This window comes from Mastigoproctus giganteus, chromosome 1 (assembly GCF_048544385.1).
Source record: "Mastigoproctus giganteus isolate SK-2022 chromosome 1, ASM4854438v1, whole genome shotgun sequence".
In the NCBI taxonomy this organism is placed as follows: Eukaryota; Metazoa; Arthropoda; class Arachnida; order Uropygi; family Thelyphonidae; genus Mastigoproctus; species Mastigoproctus giganteus.
In genome coordinates this window covers 196,172,745-196,192,646 of record NC_143575.1, presented here as the reverse complement: position 1 = coordinate 196,192,646, position 19,902 = coordinate 196,172,745, and the positions used below count along the sequence as shown (strand labels likewise).

The 19,902-nt window shown below is 36.0% G+C and overlaps 1 protein-coding gene across 2 annotated transcripts in view; it reads right to left on the bottom strand.

Moving 5' to 3' along the window:
• CstF64 (cleavage stimulation factor subunit 2 CstF64) overlaps nt 1-19,902 on the bottom strand; it is a 183,957-nt gene that overhangs the window by 9,740 nt on the left and 154,315 nt on the right. For both annotated transcript variants that reach the window (XM_090375422.1, XM_090375428.1), the window contains exon 11: nt 3,606-3,749. In XM_090375422.1, the coding sequence (XP_090231548.1) occupies nt 3,606-3,749 (144 nt within the window). The remainder of the gene's footprint in view (nt 1-3,605; nt 3,750-19,902) is intronic.

Genomic DNA, 19,902 nt, shown 5'->3' with positions numbered 1-19,902 from the left:
TAAACCCATGCTGTTTTTGAAGTACAGTCGGTCCTCGTATAACACGTGTTTACATTACACAAATTTGATCATACACGATTTATAAATAGGGGAACGTTATCTTATATAACACAAACCGAATTCACTTATACACGATTCGCCTTTGTGTTTACAAGAAATGGCAGTCGAACGCGGAATCACCCCAACCGAACGCAACACGATAGGAATGAAGAAGATTCTGAAAATGTATTTATGTGTTTTATATGAGTGAAGGGGAAACACATTTCACCATAATAACGTAAAAACCAACACAATTCCAGCTATCGATATAATAGCAAATGCAATTAGATGGAGTTTACTACCAGTTTATAACAGATTCCATTAGCAGAAACGCAACTGGAAATTGTTTTTATTGTTTTATGGTAGTAACCCCCAGAAACGTGCTTTAGTAAAATGTGAGGTGTTAATAGTATATCTCGGCCTTTACGGTGTTGTTTATTCAGTTGCTACACGCGTGCAGCTTTGTTTATGTGTATCAAGCATGCCTCCTCGTTTTATAATTGTGCTTTATTCCCTAAAAATGAGTAAAATACTTAAAAGGTGTGAAAAGGAAGCGTTCTGGCTAAGACACTGCAGATTCAGAGAGAGAAAAAAAAAAAAGCAATATGGATAAACAGAGGCGGACTGGATCAAAAATTCTTAACCGGGAAAATTTATAGTGGCCTCCTACTACGGTTTATGGCCAAAATCACACCGACCTCCGGCCCACCGTGGTTTCCCCCGGAAGGCTTCTGTCCGCCTCTGTCGATAGAGAAAAAATATGAAATTGTGAAACGCTTTGAGCGAAATGAAAGGCCATGTGATATTGCACGTGCTACAGACCCAAATCAGGCAACGCCGAGAATTACAAAGAATGCGGAGAAAATAAAAACAACTTTCATAGCGGGAACAACTCAAAGTGTAATTAAAATCCATTACATTAAGACACAAGAATTGGAAGAGATGGAACGGCTGTCATCTGTTTGCATAGAAAATCAAATAAAAAACAAGTTTGCTTACGATAGAAGCATTAGCAATATTTTATTACGACTTGCGTATTATAATTACGTATTGTAAAATACGTAATTATTTTATTACGACTATTTTATTTAATATAATAATTTTTTTACGAATTAAATACGTATTTTATTCGTAAAAAATACTTTTTTAGTATTAAAAAATACTAAAAATACTTTATTATAATATTTTTATTACGTATTTTAATCGTTATAAAATACTTACATTTTATAACGATTAAAATTACCCGATTATTTATCGTTTGGTAATGTTTTGGTTCCAAATGTGTGTTCAATCTTGGGTGGTCAGCACCTAACCCTACTTTTCCCATAGGGCCTGTTGTTTATATTGCACGATTTCACATTGCACGAGGGTTTCTAGGAACGCAACTGTCGTGCTATACGAGGACAGACTGTATAATTGCAACCTTTGTCTAGATGATTCTGCATTACTTCCTTTACCAGTGACTCCATTATTTTCCTGGAACAGAAGTTAAACTAACAGGTCTGTAATTACTCGTGCCACCTTTTGATCACTTTCTACGAATTGGGGATTCGCACATCTCCAGTCTGCTCTCATAATTATGGCTAAGGCTTGCTTGCTTACTTCTTTTGGTGCTTCCCTTAATATAACTGGATAGATCCCATCCACCCCAGGTGTCTTTCTTATGTTTAACTTCAACAATTTTTCTTCCACTTTCCTCTCAGTTATTACAAAATCATTTAGCTCTTTGTTACAGCTTTATAAACTTTGGTATTCCTTTCCCTAAAGAATTCCTCATGTGTGAATGTAGATGCAAAATACTCATTCACTTTGTCATCAACTTAAGCAGGATCATCAACAGTCAAACCATCGATATCAAGTTGATCGATTTGATTCATTCCCTTCCTTTTAGTGTTTAAATAAGTAAAGAAGCTATATAAGGATGCAAAGATTTCTGATAATCTGCTTTCACTCGCCTGATCTCCTCTGTGACTGACTAGTGACTAGTTTATGTCTACCACAGGCTTCTGTGTTGCATGATAATTTATATGCATCCCATGCACTTTTCTTCTCTGCCACAAGTTCCATCAGTTCATCTGACATCCATTTAGGCCTGTACCTTGAAGAGTATTTCTTAGTTGGTATGAAAAGCCTAGTAGCTTCTATTTTAAATTCCTCAAACACTTACCATTTAGAATTTACTAATGGTAACATCATCAGTGGGTACCACTGTATAGAATTTAAAAACTGTCTGAGACCAGTATAGTCACCTTTGCAAAAGCCTCTTCAAGTAAATTCCAAATCTATACACTGTGATTACTGCCATAAACTATGGCAGTGATCATAGTGTATTGATTTGGAATTTACTTAAAGTATAAACTATTTAAAATACATACAGTATTTTTACATAATGAACTAAATCCATAAGCTACTGAAATCTTTCTTGCTTTTATCTTTCATATGACCTGATTTTGAGATTTTAGCCTTTGCTACTAATTTGCCATTAAAACTCAAATCAACCTTATCCAGTGCAATACAATGGAAGGGGGGGGGGGGGGGGGGGAATGCCGCCAGTTATTGGTGAAACAAATGCATTATGGTCTCTCTCACCTCCTCGTCATCAAAGTAAAGGTTACCAAGTGTCTTTCTAAGGAAGTCAAAAATGTGGAATTCCAGGGTTAGAGGCCAAGACCACCAAATGTCAGAACTTATGTTGAGCTTGTAGGTGATTTCCTGCATGGTTACATAAATGATTAGCCTGGTCAACAGTTATTTCATTAGCGATCTTGTGTGCTTGATCTGAATATAGCTACTATATAGCAATAAATGTGCAATGGTTGTTCCTCCTCTGCACACAAAAACTGCCCCTCTGGACTCAGGAAATAATTGGATATATTCACATTGAGTGCAACTGTAATACAACTGCATAAGTGTAGGTTGGTGTCCAACCTATGCTTATGCAGTGGTCTTACAGATTTCATTATATTTTTATGGTTGCATTATCTGTTTATTCCACAAATCAATGCTGCATTGGAATGACCATAATATTCTAATTTTAATACATGTTGTCTCTAAATATAGGCACTAATCTTAAATTAAATCTTTAAAATCTTCACTAAGCCAATACAACAAGGCAGTATGCTATGTAGAATATGTTAATGACATAAATGATATACATTATTTAAATGACACTTGTAGAAAAAATAATTTATTGATTCAGAAGGAGAAATGAAGCACTCTACCTATGTAAGATTTAAATACTTGTTTCCCATGCCTTATTCCATTTTTAATTATACTTTTATTTACATTACTTACATACCAGGCCAATTCAGAAAGGAATTGTGCATGAAACTGTACAGAGACTTTCTCTGAGATCCCTCTGAATGTCTTAACTTTTATGAGACTTTATTATTTCACAATAATAAAAAGTGGATAATTCTGCATTCATTATGTACACCAAATATTCAAACATATCTACAATCATTACAGGAAATAACAAGTTTAGTAATATCTATAAAATATGCCCCGCTATATTTAGGATTTCCTATAATCAAAAGAATCATGTGAATATTAATAAATCAGCTTACTTTCTCTTGATCATTAGGTGGCCCTCCTGTGGCTGCAGCTGTAGCTGCTTGGACGAGAGACGAGCTGGTCTGGCGAGGAGACTGTCCAGGAGATTGCTGAGAAATTACTGGGGATCCTGTGGTCGGTACTCCTATTCTTGAGTTCTATAATAATAATAATTATACAGAATCATGACTCTCATTACAATGAACTCAAAGAAACAAAAGTAATTCTATTATATGAGCAGCACTGGAAAAGTTATCTACCTGATAGTGAAAATACTGGCATAGAACCTTGAAACTTCATTATTTTATTAAAGCACCAATGGGAGCTACATAAATTGCATCATCCTCTTAAATATATTTTTAATATTTTCTTAATAACCCCCTCTATAGGTAAAATGGTGACATCTAAAGACACTATTACATCAGCCTGTGAAAACTCGTGTGATATTTCATAATCCTATAATATTAGAGTGGTATTCCATCGTCTTGTTTATAAAAGCATCCACCTGCTGCAATCTCAGTCTGAGATTGCAGCAGGTGGATGTACTTTTTCTGACAGAATCACAATTATCAGTTGATTCTACCACTGCTCATCTGAGTTGTCCAAATTATTCGCTGTATGATTCCTTTTGCTTCAAAGGTGGCACTTATGCATGTATCCACTCTGATATTTCCTGTTAGAGACTTAGTAGTTTTGGAGTCTCCTCTTGCTTAAAATCTCCCTTCCATATTTTGTCAAATTCATCTGTTGCCTCTATCATTCTCCTAAATCCACTAATCACTTGGAACTTTTTAACTTCCTCTTTTTGAAACTTGACTTTATCTAGTCCAACTTTCCTAACAGTGAGGTGATTTTCATTGGTGATATTAGTGTTCACAACTCCAGCTGGCTTCTGCTTTCTAGTCATGCAGACCCAGCTGGCTGAGATGTTCCAGCTTTGGCAATTACTAATGACCTTGCAAAGATTGTTCTTTTACCTACCAGGATACCAGACAAACCTAACCCCACAGCCAACATGTTTCATCTTATTCTCACAAACAACCCATCTAACTACATGGTCGAGGTGAGTGGTCCTCAAGGCACCTCAGATCACAACTTGCTGATAACCTCTTCTCCAATGGAGCCTTTCTTTCAAGACAATTCCCAGCCTCAATGTTGTTTGGCATTACAAGAATACAAACTGGGATGATCTGCGAGATTTGTTTTCTTCATTTACTTGGTCAGATTACTGTTTCAGAACTTCTGATGTCAATGTTTGCTCACATCGTGTCAGTGAAATTATTATTCTATAGGGATGAAATCTTTTATTCTGCACTCCACCTTAAAATCTCATCATTTAGCTAAACCTTAGTTTTCCAATAAATGTGCTAAGGCTGTTCAAAATAACAGTGTTACATATCACAATTGGCTTGTATCCAAATCTCCAAGTTCATTTTCTGCTTAACACCGAAGCTTGAAAAAATTGTAAAGAAGTTGTTAACCAGTACAAACTAGATTTTGAACAGGATAAGAGTAGAAAACTTACTTCCTGTTCAAATGGTAGTAGGTGAGCATTCTGGTCTCTTTTGCCAAAGCTATTGGCTGCAACCCTTGCCCACCTATATCAAAACTGGATGGTTTGCTTGCCAGCCAAAGATAGACCTTCTAGCATCCTTCTTTTCTTCTAACTCATGTATTGATGATCTTGGTAAACCACCTCCTACCATTCCCAATACACTCCATTCAATGCCTCCCATGGTCTTCCATCAAAAGAATGTCAAAAGAATTTTGAACAGTCTTGATGGCAAGAAAGTGTCAGATCCTCATGGTATTTCTCCACTTGTTCTTAAAATCTGTGCTATACCTTTTTTCACTTTCTTATTCCATAGGTGTTTTCCGTTCTGCTTGGATATTTCCTTATATCCAGCAAATTCCTAGAAAGGGTGACAAATCCCTCCCATTGCACTTACTTCTACTCTTTTTAAAGTAATGGAGAAATCTATTAACTACCAACTCTTAAACTATCTAGAAACTTTCCATTTGATCAATGATCACCAGTATAGATTCCACCACATGGAAAGTTTGATGAAATTCAAACAGCTGCTCTTTCAAAGACATTTCAAAGGCTTTTTGATCATGTTTGACACAGTCTTCTAAATAAGCTTCAATCTTATGGTTTGCCAACTGTTTTTTGTAATTGGTACCCAGTTCTGGTGATGGTAGATGGTTCTCTTGTTTTCTAATTTCTCCACTAATGCAGGAGATCCCCAAGATTCAGTTCTTACTCCCACTCTTTTCCTCTTGTATATTAATGACCTTCTCCCTCTGACCTGAAATCATGTCCATTATTTTGCTGATGATAGCGCATTGCATTCCACCTTCCAGGTTGAGAAACCTTGCCCTACACAAACAGCTTCAACTTCTCAAATATCCACTACCAATCCTTAAATGCTGATCTACAGGTTATTCCCCAGTCGGGCAAAGATAACTTAGTTGGTTTCAGTCTTTCTAAAACTCAGTCCTGTCTTATATTCCGCAAAAAGTATTCTTCTAATCTTATGCTTATTTTCAATGACACTGATTTCTAATCTCTCTTGGCATAAACACATTCTGCCTCTAAAAAAAAAAAAAAAAGATTGGGTTTTTCTCTTTCACTCTTGGCATTACTTTTCTTACAACCAGCTGTTTACCTCTGTACAAATCGCAAATCCGCTCTACCATGGAATATTGTTCCCACATTTGAGGTGGTGACCCCATCACCTCTCTCCAGCTTCTAGATTCCATTCAAAATAGGGTAATTAAATTAATTAATGACTCATCTCTAACAAAGTCTCTCTACTGTCTGTTTCTGCTTCTATAATTCCCACTCTCTCTCTTCCAAACCAGTCCCAACATGTGCCACAACCAGTCAGCATCCTTTTACTGTCCAACTTCCAACTCATAGAACCAACTTTTCTTCTTCTTCATTTATTCTTTCAACTTTCATTTTCTGAGACAACTTCCTTTCATATGTATTTCCTGAAAATTACAGTCTACAGAAATTCAAGTCTAATGTCAAGAAGTATCTTCTTTCATCTTTTCAATCTTCAACCATGCACAATACTAAGTACTGTAGTTTCTAATACCTTTCATGATTGGAGTTTTCATTTAAAAAAAAAAGTGTGTGTGTGTGTGTGTGTCTTCACTTCCTATTCAGCAGCAATAGGGCACACACTCGGTTAACTCCAAAGAACAAAAGCTCCTGGTGTGGAGGGCTTTTCTAGTTGATATATAGCTTCAAAAGTTGGTTGTAACCAGGCTATTGTGTCAAGGTTACTTAAAAAGAAATGTGAGACCAGAGATGCCAAAAGAAAATCTGGAACCAGGCTGAAATGGAACAGTATTGTGAAGCTTCTGTGTCTCTGTGATCATTGTGCAAGTTCCACAGACCTAAAACCCATGTGGAAGGAATGTATTGGGGTAAATGCAAGTGATAGAACTGTCCAACAAGATTGTGATGAGTGATCTGAAAGCATATCAACCTCATAAGAAGCCCTTATTGACAAAATCCATGAGCAAAAAAATGAGTAAACTGGGCTAAAGAACATACTAATTGGACAATTAAGGAATGGGAATCTGTAATATTCTCTGATTAATCCAAATTTAACCTCCACGGATAGGGATGTTAAGTGCTACAATCACCATAAATTTAATGAAGCTTATCACTTTGACTGTATTCAATCAGTAAAATTTCCATTGGGCCAGACAGTTTTGGGATGCATAACAAGCAAAGGAGTGAGCAGAATACATTTTGTATATGGTACTGTTAATGGTGACTACTACACAAAAATTTTAAAGGAGACTGTTCTGCCTATCAGAAACCTCTTTCATGGAACAGAAAATTGTGTTTTCTAGTATGACTTTGCACCTTGCCACACTGCACATAAATTTAGTACAATATTACATATTCATTTAATACAATTTCTGGTATGATAATTTTAACTTGTTTCAAGCATGGACAAGAAATAGTCCCGATTGAAACCTACTGGAGTGTTATGGGTTAGAAAATTTCTGCTAAAAAGACATCAAGCAAGAAACCATTATTGATGTCTGGTACTATTAACTAAGCAGTGGTTATATCTAGAATCTGATACACACCATACCAAACAGGTGCAATGCAGTAATTAAAGTTCTGGTGGGCCAACAAAATACCACTCTCTGGTATAGAAGATCTAATGGTATCATAACTATATATGTTTACTGCTGATATAGTTTTTTCATCTTATTACATAATGTTAATTTCAAACATTGGTCACAGTGAAAAGACATTCATATGCATGCAGTGTGTTTCTGTGATAATCTGTAAATAAATGTCTAAATATATATATTTTTTTCATTTATTTTCTTATGCACTTTATTTTCTTATGCATTTTATTTTCAATAAAATGCATAATCATTTTACATCACTATACAATAAATTTGAGGCTTGCTATTTGTGTAGTTGTCACTGTATATATGCAGTGAATTCCCATTATAGTGCTTACTAGGTGCTATATGCAATTAAGTGTTAAAGTGTTTAAAATTATTAAATTAAGCTAAAATATTGAGTAAATAAAATATGATAAATGCATTTAGTATTAACATTAAGGAGGTGATTGTCCCTCTGTATAAGGCAATGGTCAGGCCGTGCCTTCAGTACTGCATACAGGTCTGGAGGCCTCATTTTAGGAAGGATGTAGATTTACTTGAGCGTGTACAGAGAAGGGCAACAAGATTGGTGAGGGGAATGAAGGGATCCTCTTACCAAGAGAGGCTTAAATTCTGCAAATTGTAGTGGCTGCAGACTAGGCACCAGCGTGGTGATCTGATTGAGGTGTATAAGGCTTTGAATGGGTTAAGCACGCCGAATTCTGATGGAATCCGTCCACTTGTTCAAATTACGAACCTAAGGGGGCATAAATTCAAATTAAGAAAAGACAGATGTAGAATAGATGTGCGGAAATTTGCCTTTAGCCAGCGGGTGGTTAATTGCTGGAACAAACTTCCATCTATCGTGGAAGTTGATAGGTTAAATAAATTTAAGGAGGAACTGGACAAGCATTTGGAGGGAATGGTGTGATTTTTTTTTTTTTTTTTTGACTGATGCTGCATAAGCTCATACGCTTGCTTTCTTGCAACACATGCCACTACTACTTAATGAAATAAATAAATGTCATGTATACTAAATATGATTTCTACAAAGTAGACAGACTGCAACATAAACAAATCCCAGAATTTAGTCTCTATCAAAATGAAAATAAAGAGGAAGGGTTATTGAGTCTATTCCTTCTTGGGACTTTAAAGAAAGCAAAGCAATACAAGTGGGAAAGTATTTTAAACAGAGTGTTGCAGATGTTAAAAAATGCATAGTACTAAATAGGATTGACCACAGCATCAGAAGAAAAGGGCATTTAAGGCAAGAGTGTGATATAAGTAGGAGTATTGTAATGAATATTTACCACAATGGGTGCAAAATAATATCATAAAAACCTTTCAGAATTTTTTTTTTTTTTTTTTTTAGAAAAAATTAATAGGCACAATCAGATCTAAACATAGATCTGAAGAAGTTGCAGTGCAGGGTAATTATCAAATTCCTCAACAAAGAAAGCAGAGCTTCCCACAGAAATTCACAAGAGGCTGATTGATGTATCTGGACAAGATGATCCTTCATGGTTACAAGTAAAGTTTGGGAGCAGACAATTCAAATATGAAAGGGAATCACTGGAAGATGACCTGTGGTACAGGATGCCTGACCTGGATATAACCAAAATTGTGGAGCTGATCAAAGTGAAACTAATATGACAATATGGCAACAACTAATATAATGCAGAAATTGCCTGTGAAATAGTCAAGTGATTTGTGCATACTTCATGATAAACTAGGAATTACAAAAATTAAACTAAAATTTTTCTTCAATTGGGTTCAGCAAGAACAAAACCAATGGTTTTTGTTCTTGCCGAATCCCAAAGATGCTGAACTAAGAAAGAGAATCAGCCAACAATTTCAGTCAAATTTTTTAAAGATGCAGAAATTTTTGTCTAGCATTAGCAAGGGCACATGTTGCAAGAAAGCAAGCTTATATAGCATCAGCCAAAAAAAAAAAAAAAAAACCACACACCCTTCTCATTTCACCCATCCACTCGCTCCAAATGTTTGTCTAGTTCTGCCTTGAATCTGTTTAAGCTATCAACTTCTACAACAACAGATGGAAGTTTGTTCCAGCAATCAACCACCTGCTGGCTAAAGGCAAACTTCCACACATCTATCCTACAACTGTCTTTCCTCAATTTGAATTTATGCCCTTTCAGGCAATTATTCTGAACAAGAGGAAGAATCCCATCAGCATTGAGCATGCTCAAACCATTCAAGGCTTTATACACCTCAGTCAGATCACCTCACAGGTGCCTAGTCTCCAGACACTGTAATTTGCAAAACTTAAGCCTTTCTTCGTAAGAGCAACCCTTTGTTCCATTCACTAATCTTGTTGCCCTTCTAGATTAGTGAATGGGGATAAAATCTAGGTCCATCATTGGGATCCATAAAGCAAGCAAGGATCCTTGCAAGAAAAACACAATGGTGTCATCCACTCCTAATAAGTTTACAAGAGTCAACAACTGGCCAGATAGATCGTGGCAACACAATGTTTCTGGAGGACTCTCCTTGTTGAGAGTCTTCTTCCACATTACATGAACTGCATGATGCCACAAAGAGGAATCAACCTCAAAAGCGATCTATCTGGCCAGTTGACTCTTGTAAACTTATTAAGAGTGGATGACACCATTGTGTTTTTCCTGCAAGGATCCTTGCAGGAAAAACATATGGATCCCCAATGATGGACCTAGATTTTATCCTCATTCACTAATCTAAACAAAATTTTCTGCCTATAGGCTACATAAACTTCACTAGAAAAGTTTATGCTTCCATATTGCTTCTTTGAAGGAATGTGGATTCAAAACCTTACCTCATTCAGCCATAAAGACACTCAGTGATTATAATCACTTTGTGGGTGTCCTTAACAGATAATTATTATCCACTAGAAACATACACAAAGTGTTCTCCCCTCCACTCAAATAAGAACTTCAGGGGTGCCATTTTCTGTGATGATGAACTTAAACTGCTGTTTCTCAGTGGAATGAGGCACAAGAATCTTTCTTTTTGAGGCAAGTAGCCTCTTTATAAACAAAATAGTGTGAGATACTGAGGTCAAAGTAATTACATCCGTACTTTTCCTGTGGCTCATATAGACATTCTTTTGCAACAATTTATAATACTTGCTGTTTGTTTAATATTTGGTGAATTTATACTTATGATAAATGTTAAAAAATAATTAAAAAAGTAAATTATACCTTTTGCAACAGGCTTTTTGCAAAAGGTATGTAAACTGTTTTGAATAAGATATAAGAAACATCTTACAAGTACTGCATACAGTAAATCAAAATACAAATTCAAACAACTTATCTTTTAACAATAACAAAACACCCCTATAATGGGGAGAAATTGAACCCTTTTTCAAAGTCAGCCTACACCTTGAGTACTGCATACAAGTCTGGAAGCCTTATTTTGTGAAGGATGTAGAGCTGCTGGAACGAGTACAGAGAAGGGAAACGAGATTGGTGAATGGAACAAAGGGTTACTGTTACCAAGAAAGGCTTAAGCTCTGCAAATTGCAGCATACAGACTAGGCCATGAGGTTTGTTTGTTTGTTATTTGGTTTTTAGGAGCATTAGCAACTAAGGCCATATTGCTCCAGGGATATGCAGTGGTCATTCCCTGACCTTTCCGCATCCTCCGTATTTGGTGGTCACAGGCTCAAACCCCAGTCAAATCAAGAAGCGTGTGCTACACACTGCTGCTCCTGCCCACCTGGCTACGTAGGTGCCAGGTGGGCAGGAGCAGCAGTCAGTCAATCAGACCTACTTGCGAGGTGATCTGATTGAGGAGCGTATGGGCTTGAATGGTTTGAGTAGGCTCAATGCTGATGGGATTCTTCCTCTTGCTCAGATTATTCACCTGAGGGGACATAAATTCACATTAGGGAAAGACAATTGTAAAACAGATGTGTTGAAATTTGCCTTTAGCCAGCAGCTCATTGATAGTTGAAACAAACTTCCATCTGTTGTAGTGGAGGTCAGCAACTTAAAATAAGTTCAAGTCAGAAGTTGACAAGGCATTTGAAGTGAATGGATGGGTAAAAACGGAAAGGTGGTTTTTTTTTGGCTGATGATATTTAGGCTTGCTTTCTTGCATCATATGCCTCTACTAATGCTAATGCTTTCAGAATTGCTTTAACAGGACATAGAGAAGGTGCACATTAGTTGGTTCACATTAGTGAACCAACTAATGTGCACCTTAACTTAGCAGCATATCCATACTAACTTAATTTAAACACTCAAAAATTGATTGTTTTTCCATCTTGGATGCTGTTTATATAGCTGTGATGAATGACTACGGCAAGAATATAGCTATACAGGAACTCCCCGACTTACGCAATACTTGACTTACAGAAGTTCAACTTTACGCAAGTTTTTGCCAGCTGGTGCAAACTTAAAAAAATTGTGGAAACGTAATTTGCATCCCATAGGAATAAATGGAGGTGTCGTGAAAATATCGTAATGTGAACCCAATAACACATTGTTTTTCCCCCCCTTTCTTTTTGTAGCTTGTCCCAAATCCTTGGATATTGGAAGTTGGCTTATTACTAAGCTATTTATCTCTATAAGGTAATATTTTGGAAATTGCACTACGCTTTCATCGTTATCATATGTTCCTGTTATAAGAATCAATTTTGAATGCCTTTGTAATATTTTTCTAAAGCACGTTTCTGGAGGTCATGACCATAAAACAATTGGCACTTTCTGGTTTATTGGGCTTTTCTGTTAGTGCATCTAATTATAAATGGGTAGTAAACTCGATCTTATTGCATTTGCAATAATACTGATAACTTCAATTGTGTGGGTTTTTACGCTATTATGGTGAAATGTGTTCCCCTTCACTGAAATCTTCAATCATATAAAAAACAAATTTTCAGAAACTTCTCTTCATTCCTATTTACGTATTACAATGATGAAGGGAAAGCAACCAACAAAAAGTGCAAGTGGTGGTAGTGCCAGGAAACAAAACAAAATTTATTTAGAGATGAAAATGATTAAGAATTATGAAGCAGAACAAAGTTTGTCATCTATTACAATGGAATTAGGTCTTGCTGCTTCAACTGTGAATACTATTTTAAAGGACAGTGCGCATATAAAAGAACATATCAAAGGATCAACACACTTAAGATCAACAGTGATCACGTGCTATATCGAAGATGGAACAACTGTTAATAATATGTATGGAAAATCAGATTCAGAAGCAAGTGCCCCTGAGTCTAATGACCATTCAAGCAAAAGCAACAAGTATTTATAAAAATATTAAGGATAAGTCAGCGAACCCCAACCCAAGTTCATGGCAAGCAACGGGTGGTTAATAGGTTCAAGCATCGCACTGGTTTCCACAATGTTAAAGTATGTGGTGAAGTCACCAGTGCTGATTCTCCAGCTGCAGATAAATTGTAGTTGGAAAAAATTATTGATGAAGGAGTCTATTCAACACAGCAAATTTTTAACATTGATGAGACTGCTCTGTACTAGAAAAAAATGCCGGATCGAACATACATTGCCAAAGAGGAAAATACAATGCCAGGTTACAAGGCATCAAAAGATGGGGCCATGCTCTTGCTTGGGGCTAATGCAGTAAGAGATTACAGATTAAAACCACTGCTTGTGTAACATTCTGGAAATCGTTGTGCATTTAAGGGCATCAATAAAGGCACCCTATCCGTGCATTTCCGATCGACCCAGAGAGCATGGATCTTTCTTTGAGGATCGGTTTAAATGCTGCTTCATTCCCGAGGTTGAAAAATATTGTAAAGACGACGTTCTTTTCAAGATTTTGCTTCTATTAGATAATGCTCCTGGACACCCTACGCATCTAGATTATTTCAATTCGAACATGAGAGTTATATTTCTACTGCCAAACACAACTTGACTCATCCATCCTATGGATCAGGATGTTATTTCGAATTTAAAAACATACTATTTATGCACAACATTTGCTCAGGCATTGTCTGTGGTAGATGATGAGAAAAATTTTACATTAAGAGACTTTTGGAAATCTTACAATATTTACCACGCCCTCTTAAACATTAATAAGGCCTGAGCAGAAATTACTAAAAGTTGTTTAAATATGGTGCATGGAAGAAGATATGCCTGCGGCACGTAAAAGGCTTTGAAGGATTTGAAAAAGATGAATCATAAGAAGAGGTTACAGATAAGATTGTAAAGGTTGCAGAGCTACTTTAGTTGGAGGTTGATGCCAAAAACGTGGAGGAGTTGATAGAGAAAGAAGAAAATGCTGACGAAGTTCAAGATTAACCAAATGAGGAGCCAAGACACTTCATCACCAGAGAGATGGCAATGACAATTTCGTGAAATTGCATCTGCAATGGCGAGGTTTGAGAAAATGGATCCTGACAGCGAATGATTCTTAAAAGTTAACAGAGGGATGAATGATATGCTTGCTTGCTACAAAAAAATCTATGATGAAAAGAAAAAAGCCATTGTCCAGTCATCCATTAATGTTCTTCCGTAAGGTTGAGCAGCCAACCCCTTCTAAACCTCCACAGCCATCAACCTCCTCAGCGGCGTACTTATCAGCTGAAGACGTCATGCCTGTCTCCCCTCTTTTTTTGTAAATTTATAATTTTGAAATTCTTTTAAATTGCACGCTTTTGTAATTTTTCCTGCGCATGAGATAAAGAATTGAATAAATACAATAAATAATTCTATTTACATGTTCGTCGAACATTTCTTTTTTGATTCAATCAATTCAGCGAGTGCTATATAAGCATACAACCCTTACGGGGTTGTATGCTTATAGTCGGGGAGTTCCTGTATTTACTACTATCAATCATTAGGTAGCTATAGTCATCTTCCTCTAAAACATGCTTCAACTTGGAAGAAACTTAACCTGGATTTGGAGAGACTGTGGCAAGGCACAGACTCTCTACACCCAGGTTGGGTTCGTACATAACTTAGCTTCGTACTGATTTCAAATACACTTTTAATCATTAATTATTACTGAGAATACTGAAATACCATAAATATTGGACATGAATGCACAGGATGTCTAAAAAGTCAGGAACTTTTTAGAAAGTTGGGTAAAATTAATATAGAATTATGTACACACTAAATGAAATATTTTCAGGATGATGGATTTTGGGATCCCTGTATTTAACAGCTCTTTTATTCACATATTGTAAAGGATTTTTAAATATCCCATGCCACTGATTTTCTACTACATAATTAGATGAAGATATCTATCTATGTTAGTAAAGCATACTTTTAAATAGTTTATACTCTGCAAGGCAGAAGAAGAATTTGCAACTATAACCACTTACAAGCATTTTGCCTTAAAATACAAAGTTATACATATTTGTAAAAAAACGTAACTTTGTACTTTTACTTGGCTATGGTTGTTTTATGGATACTAAGACCTGAAATGCATTCCATAAATTGAAAGAAAATCATCCAGGTAAACCACAAAAAGGAACCACCGCTCTAGCTGTAGATTTAACAGATGGTCTCCTATTAAAATAATGAGATTGAAATACAGCAAAGGGATTGTTTTCAATGTATAGGAAGAAGCAGGCATCATGATGGGTCATCTGCCCTGTTGTTGAGAACCAATGAATTCACATTGTCATCACTATAGCAACCTGGCACCTCCATAGCCATGAGCAGCAGTGCGTAGCACACGCTTCTTGATCAGACCGGGGTTTGAGCCCGTGACCACCAAATACGGAGGATGCGGAAAGGTCAGGGAATGACCACCGCATATCCCTGGAGCAATATGGCCTTAGTTGCTAATGCTCCTAAAAAAACCCAAATAACAATATAGCAACCTTCTACATTCCAAAATCTGTAGCACAAATGACTAGCATGCACACACATCATTTGCTTATCCCTTTTAAAATATTATCCATTATTTTAACTTTATTTAAACTACTAATTTCCACAACACTAGGTGAAAGTTTATTCCAACTATCTCTGGCCAAGGAAAATTTCTGCACATCTATTCTGCAGTGACCCACTTATTCGTGTGTGTGTGTGTGTGAGAGAGAGAGAGAGTGTGTGTGTGTGTGTGAGAGAGAGAGAGAGAGAGAGAGAGTGTGTGTGTGTGTGTGTGTGTGTGTGTGTGTGTGTGTGTGTGTGTGTGTGTGTGTGTGTGTGTGTGTGTGTGTGTGTGTGTGTGTGTGTGTGTGTCAAAATGCCATAGGACTTAGTTTACTCAATGTTTTCAAAGCCCTAAACACTTCAATTAGGAGTACAGATAATGACATCACCAAACCTGTCTCTAGTGAAATTTTGTTCTCAGCACTTTTCACTGTAGCCTTAAATTCACATTGATATCAAATTTCCAATTCATATAATAAATGCAACACAAAAATTACACCAAAAAAGTAGTTTCCATTCTTGATTGTGGTGAAATTAAGAGAGTAGAAGTATTTTCCAGTTCTATACTTCAGTTAGCACTGATTTATACATCAATGTTCTTACAGCATTCAATGCTATGCAATTTCAATATGTTTTGTTTTAGTTTATTGTTATCCCCCCCCCCAGTAAAATGTTAATATGATGAATGCCAGTCCATTTTCAATTGGAGAAAAACTTTTGGCAGTATGGTTTCATGAAAGACATTGATAGAGATTAAAAATGATTTTTGAAAATGGTAAGGTAAAGCAGCATCATCTTCCACTGGCTCCATGACAGATGTGCAGTGGAGCAGCAGACTAAGGTTGTTTTTGATAATTGCCACAAACTGAAGAATCAAAAAAAAAAAAAAAAAAAAATCTATCATGGCTAGTTGAATTACAAATGAGCCATGGAACATTATGCTGCACTACAATAGAAGCTGTGAAATGAGTCCATACAAGCCAACAGTTGCTTTTGAGTTGCCATAAACACCACAAAAGAAGATTTGTTGTTTGTCAAGCAATGCTGCAACAGTTTACTTCTGGAACAATGCAAACCCACATTACGTGGAAGAAATTCAGGCTGATCCTGTGCATACCATGCAGAGGATGAGCCTGAAGGTGCCAGAGGCTGCATGCGATCTGTCTTTCAACAGCTCGCTCTTCAATGTCCAACAACTCTTAAAATTGGACTATGATTTGGGCTTTGGTGGCTAAGGCATGTTTTACATGGTTTGTTTGTTTGTTATTTGGTTTTTAGGAGCATTAGCAACTAAGGCCATATTGCTCCGGGGATATGCGGTGGTCATTCCCTGACCTTTCCGCATCCTCCGTATTTGGTGGTGACGGGCTTGAACCCCTGTCTAATCAAAAAGTGTGTGCTATGCACTGCTGCTCCTTCCCACCCGGCTACGGAGGCGCGTTTTACATGGTGTCCTCCCCAAGAAAGTGTGTTATTGGTGAAGCACTGCAACACAGACAATGGCTCATCACTCCACATTCCTGTCTGTTACTACTGCAAGGCCCTCTGCTCCTTCTTTATCAACTGTGACAGTGACTGACTAGATTTGCATGGGGAAAGCTTGGACTTGTCAGCACAACCACAATATTCCATTTGCAGTGCTTTTGTGCTGGTAACTGATTTAATCACACCTGACAATACAATCAACAGGTTGACATCAGTGATTTTGATACAGCAGTGATGTCATCATAAGACAATGTCTTATGATGACATCAATACGACATTTATATTGATGACATTAGTATAATGCCAACAGTGATTAATAGCCTTAATTTTATTTATATAATTCATTTAAAATAAAATTAAAAAAAAAGGCAAATAGAGAAATTTAAAAAAATAAATAAATAAGTAACGTTACTTTCTTTTTAAATATGTAGGCTATTATATTATTTTTTTACTTTAGAATACAAAATATGATTGTGACAAGTTAATGATATGTTACATATACTTGATTAAAATGATACTACAAATTATATACATTGATCATTCAGAACTGGGTTTTTTTTTTTTTTTTTTTTTTTAATCATATCTGTTTATATTAATGGGGATCAGGTGATACACTTACAACAATGATTGGAGAGTTTGTGGGAAAGACACCTCTTCAAACGATATAGTTCCTATATGACTTTTCTTAATACATTTCACTTATGCTTTCCAGCATTAATTTTTTACCAACAGTTAATGAAATACTCTAAATACTGGATGGGAATGCATTTAACATCTCTTTTATCCATATATCACAGCAGTTTTTAAGTACTGTATCCTGCACCACTAACTGTTGCCCAATCAGGCAACACTGTTCTTATCAGTTCCTTCTCATCAACAGCAGCAGAACAGCAACAGTTTAACTGCTCTGCTTGTCAGTCAATAGATTTTAAATGAATAACAAAGAGGAATTTTCAAATGCATAAATGCTCATAAATTGCAATCATTTGGGCAGAACTTTGTAAGTATCCATAGTGGGCCACTTAGAAAGTTCTGCTAAGGTTATCACCTAGAATATATCTGTACATGAAGGAAAATCATTGGTAACTTGCATATGAAATCGCTCTTCTTTCTGAAGATTAAACAATTGTTTTGGCTTCCACTGTTAAACAGCTGAAGGTTGAAATGCAGAAAGGTGTTATTTTCAATGTCTTAGAAGAAACCATTAGTATGCTGGATTGTCTCGACCATATCAATGAAAACCAGTGAATTCACAAAAAGTCGTCACTACATTAAGCTCCCACACTGAAAACTGAAAGTAATTGAAGGTTTAAATTCTCTTAAAATCTTCCTTTGATTATAAATCTCATGTCCCTCCTCACAGCTGCAGCTTCTTCAATACACCACTGCTACATTGTATATTCTCTGGAATAAAATAATATATTAACCTTTTTTGCACCACTGTTTACTCAATTGTAATTAATTTCTTTGTTCCCATAGACTTCAGGATGGGATTTAATATTCTTCTAAAAATGCAGCCAGTTTGTATTATCAATACAAATAAATTCTTCACCTCAGGGTGAAGAATTTATTATTGTATTACTACAATTCAATAAATATCTTAATCCAAAAATCATGTGGGGTAATAGTATTTTATTTCTTTAATGATGACATACAAGGTATCAAACTCCCTTCCAGTTTATTAACTCCTGATATCCTAAAAATATGAACTTTTTCAAGATGGATAATACTGTCAACCAACTGTCACAGACCTAGTCCAATGGCAAAGGTAGCTTTGTGATTTCCTACAGTAACATATTTAAAACTGCTAAAAGGCTCTAGACTGAGCTACCTTTCAATATTGCATTATAATTAACAGGTGTTAATTATCATAACAGTTTACGATGTTTTCATGAGTTTACTTAGAATGATCTATTTGTTCTTCTTTATGAGAAATGGATGTATAACTTAACATACTACTATAACAGCAGTTTGGAAAGGACTGTGTCTTCACTGTCTTTTGCTGCTTCCAACTGCCTGCTGTTGAATCTGCTGTCCTCTTACATAACCCTGAAAATCAGTGCTGCCCTCTGGAAATAAGTAGTTTCTGGAGTGAACTTGTATCTTAACACACATGGAGAGAGTAATATGCATATACAATGCATACCACAAAAATGTTACCACTGTGTCAACATACTTCCATAAATGTAAAGTAAATGTTGCACTATCTCAAATAGCAATTGAACTATCAATGTATAAACAAGGTAGTGATTATTGTTGCTGGTCAGTGCAGTGTTCTTGGGAACTTCAAACACTTCACCTACTCAGACTATAGTGCCGGCACTCTTATGATACTATGATTCATCTGCACAAACATGTTCATGCACCAATTTGCATGTATAAGGCATTGGAAAGAACAAAATTCTGAAAACAGTGCAAATAAGTATTAAAATAATACAGGAAATTCCAGAATGCAATGGGAAGCATATAAAATTGAGACACAAGTTTGAATCTCATCCCACTGTCTGGTCAAACAGACAAATAAAATACAAACTGGATGCAAAGGCAACAGTGGAAGACAGCATAATTATGTTGTCAAATTGTGGTAACTTTTTTCTGGAAACCTTGTATGCTGCTAGTGTTATAATTTTGTAAGTTTTATGCAAGTTAAATGCCTACAGTGGCAACCTAATTTGATAAACTTGCAATTACTGCCATATTTATTTGCAGTTTCTTGAAAAACAAAATTCTAAGACCCCTTAAATTTAAACAAAATATCATAATTGGTTATGCTGTAGTTTTTTAATCAATTAATCACCATTATTTCAAAGGATACACATATTAAATTATAATAGTT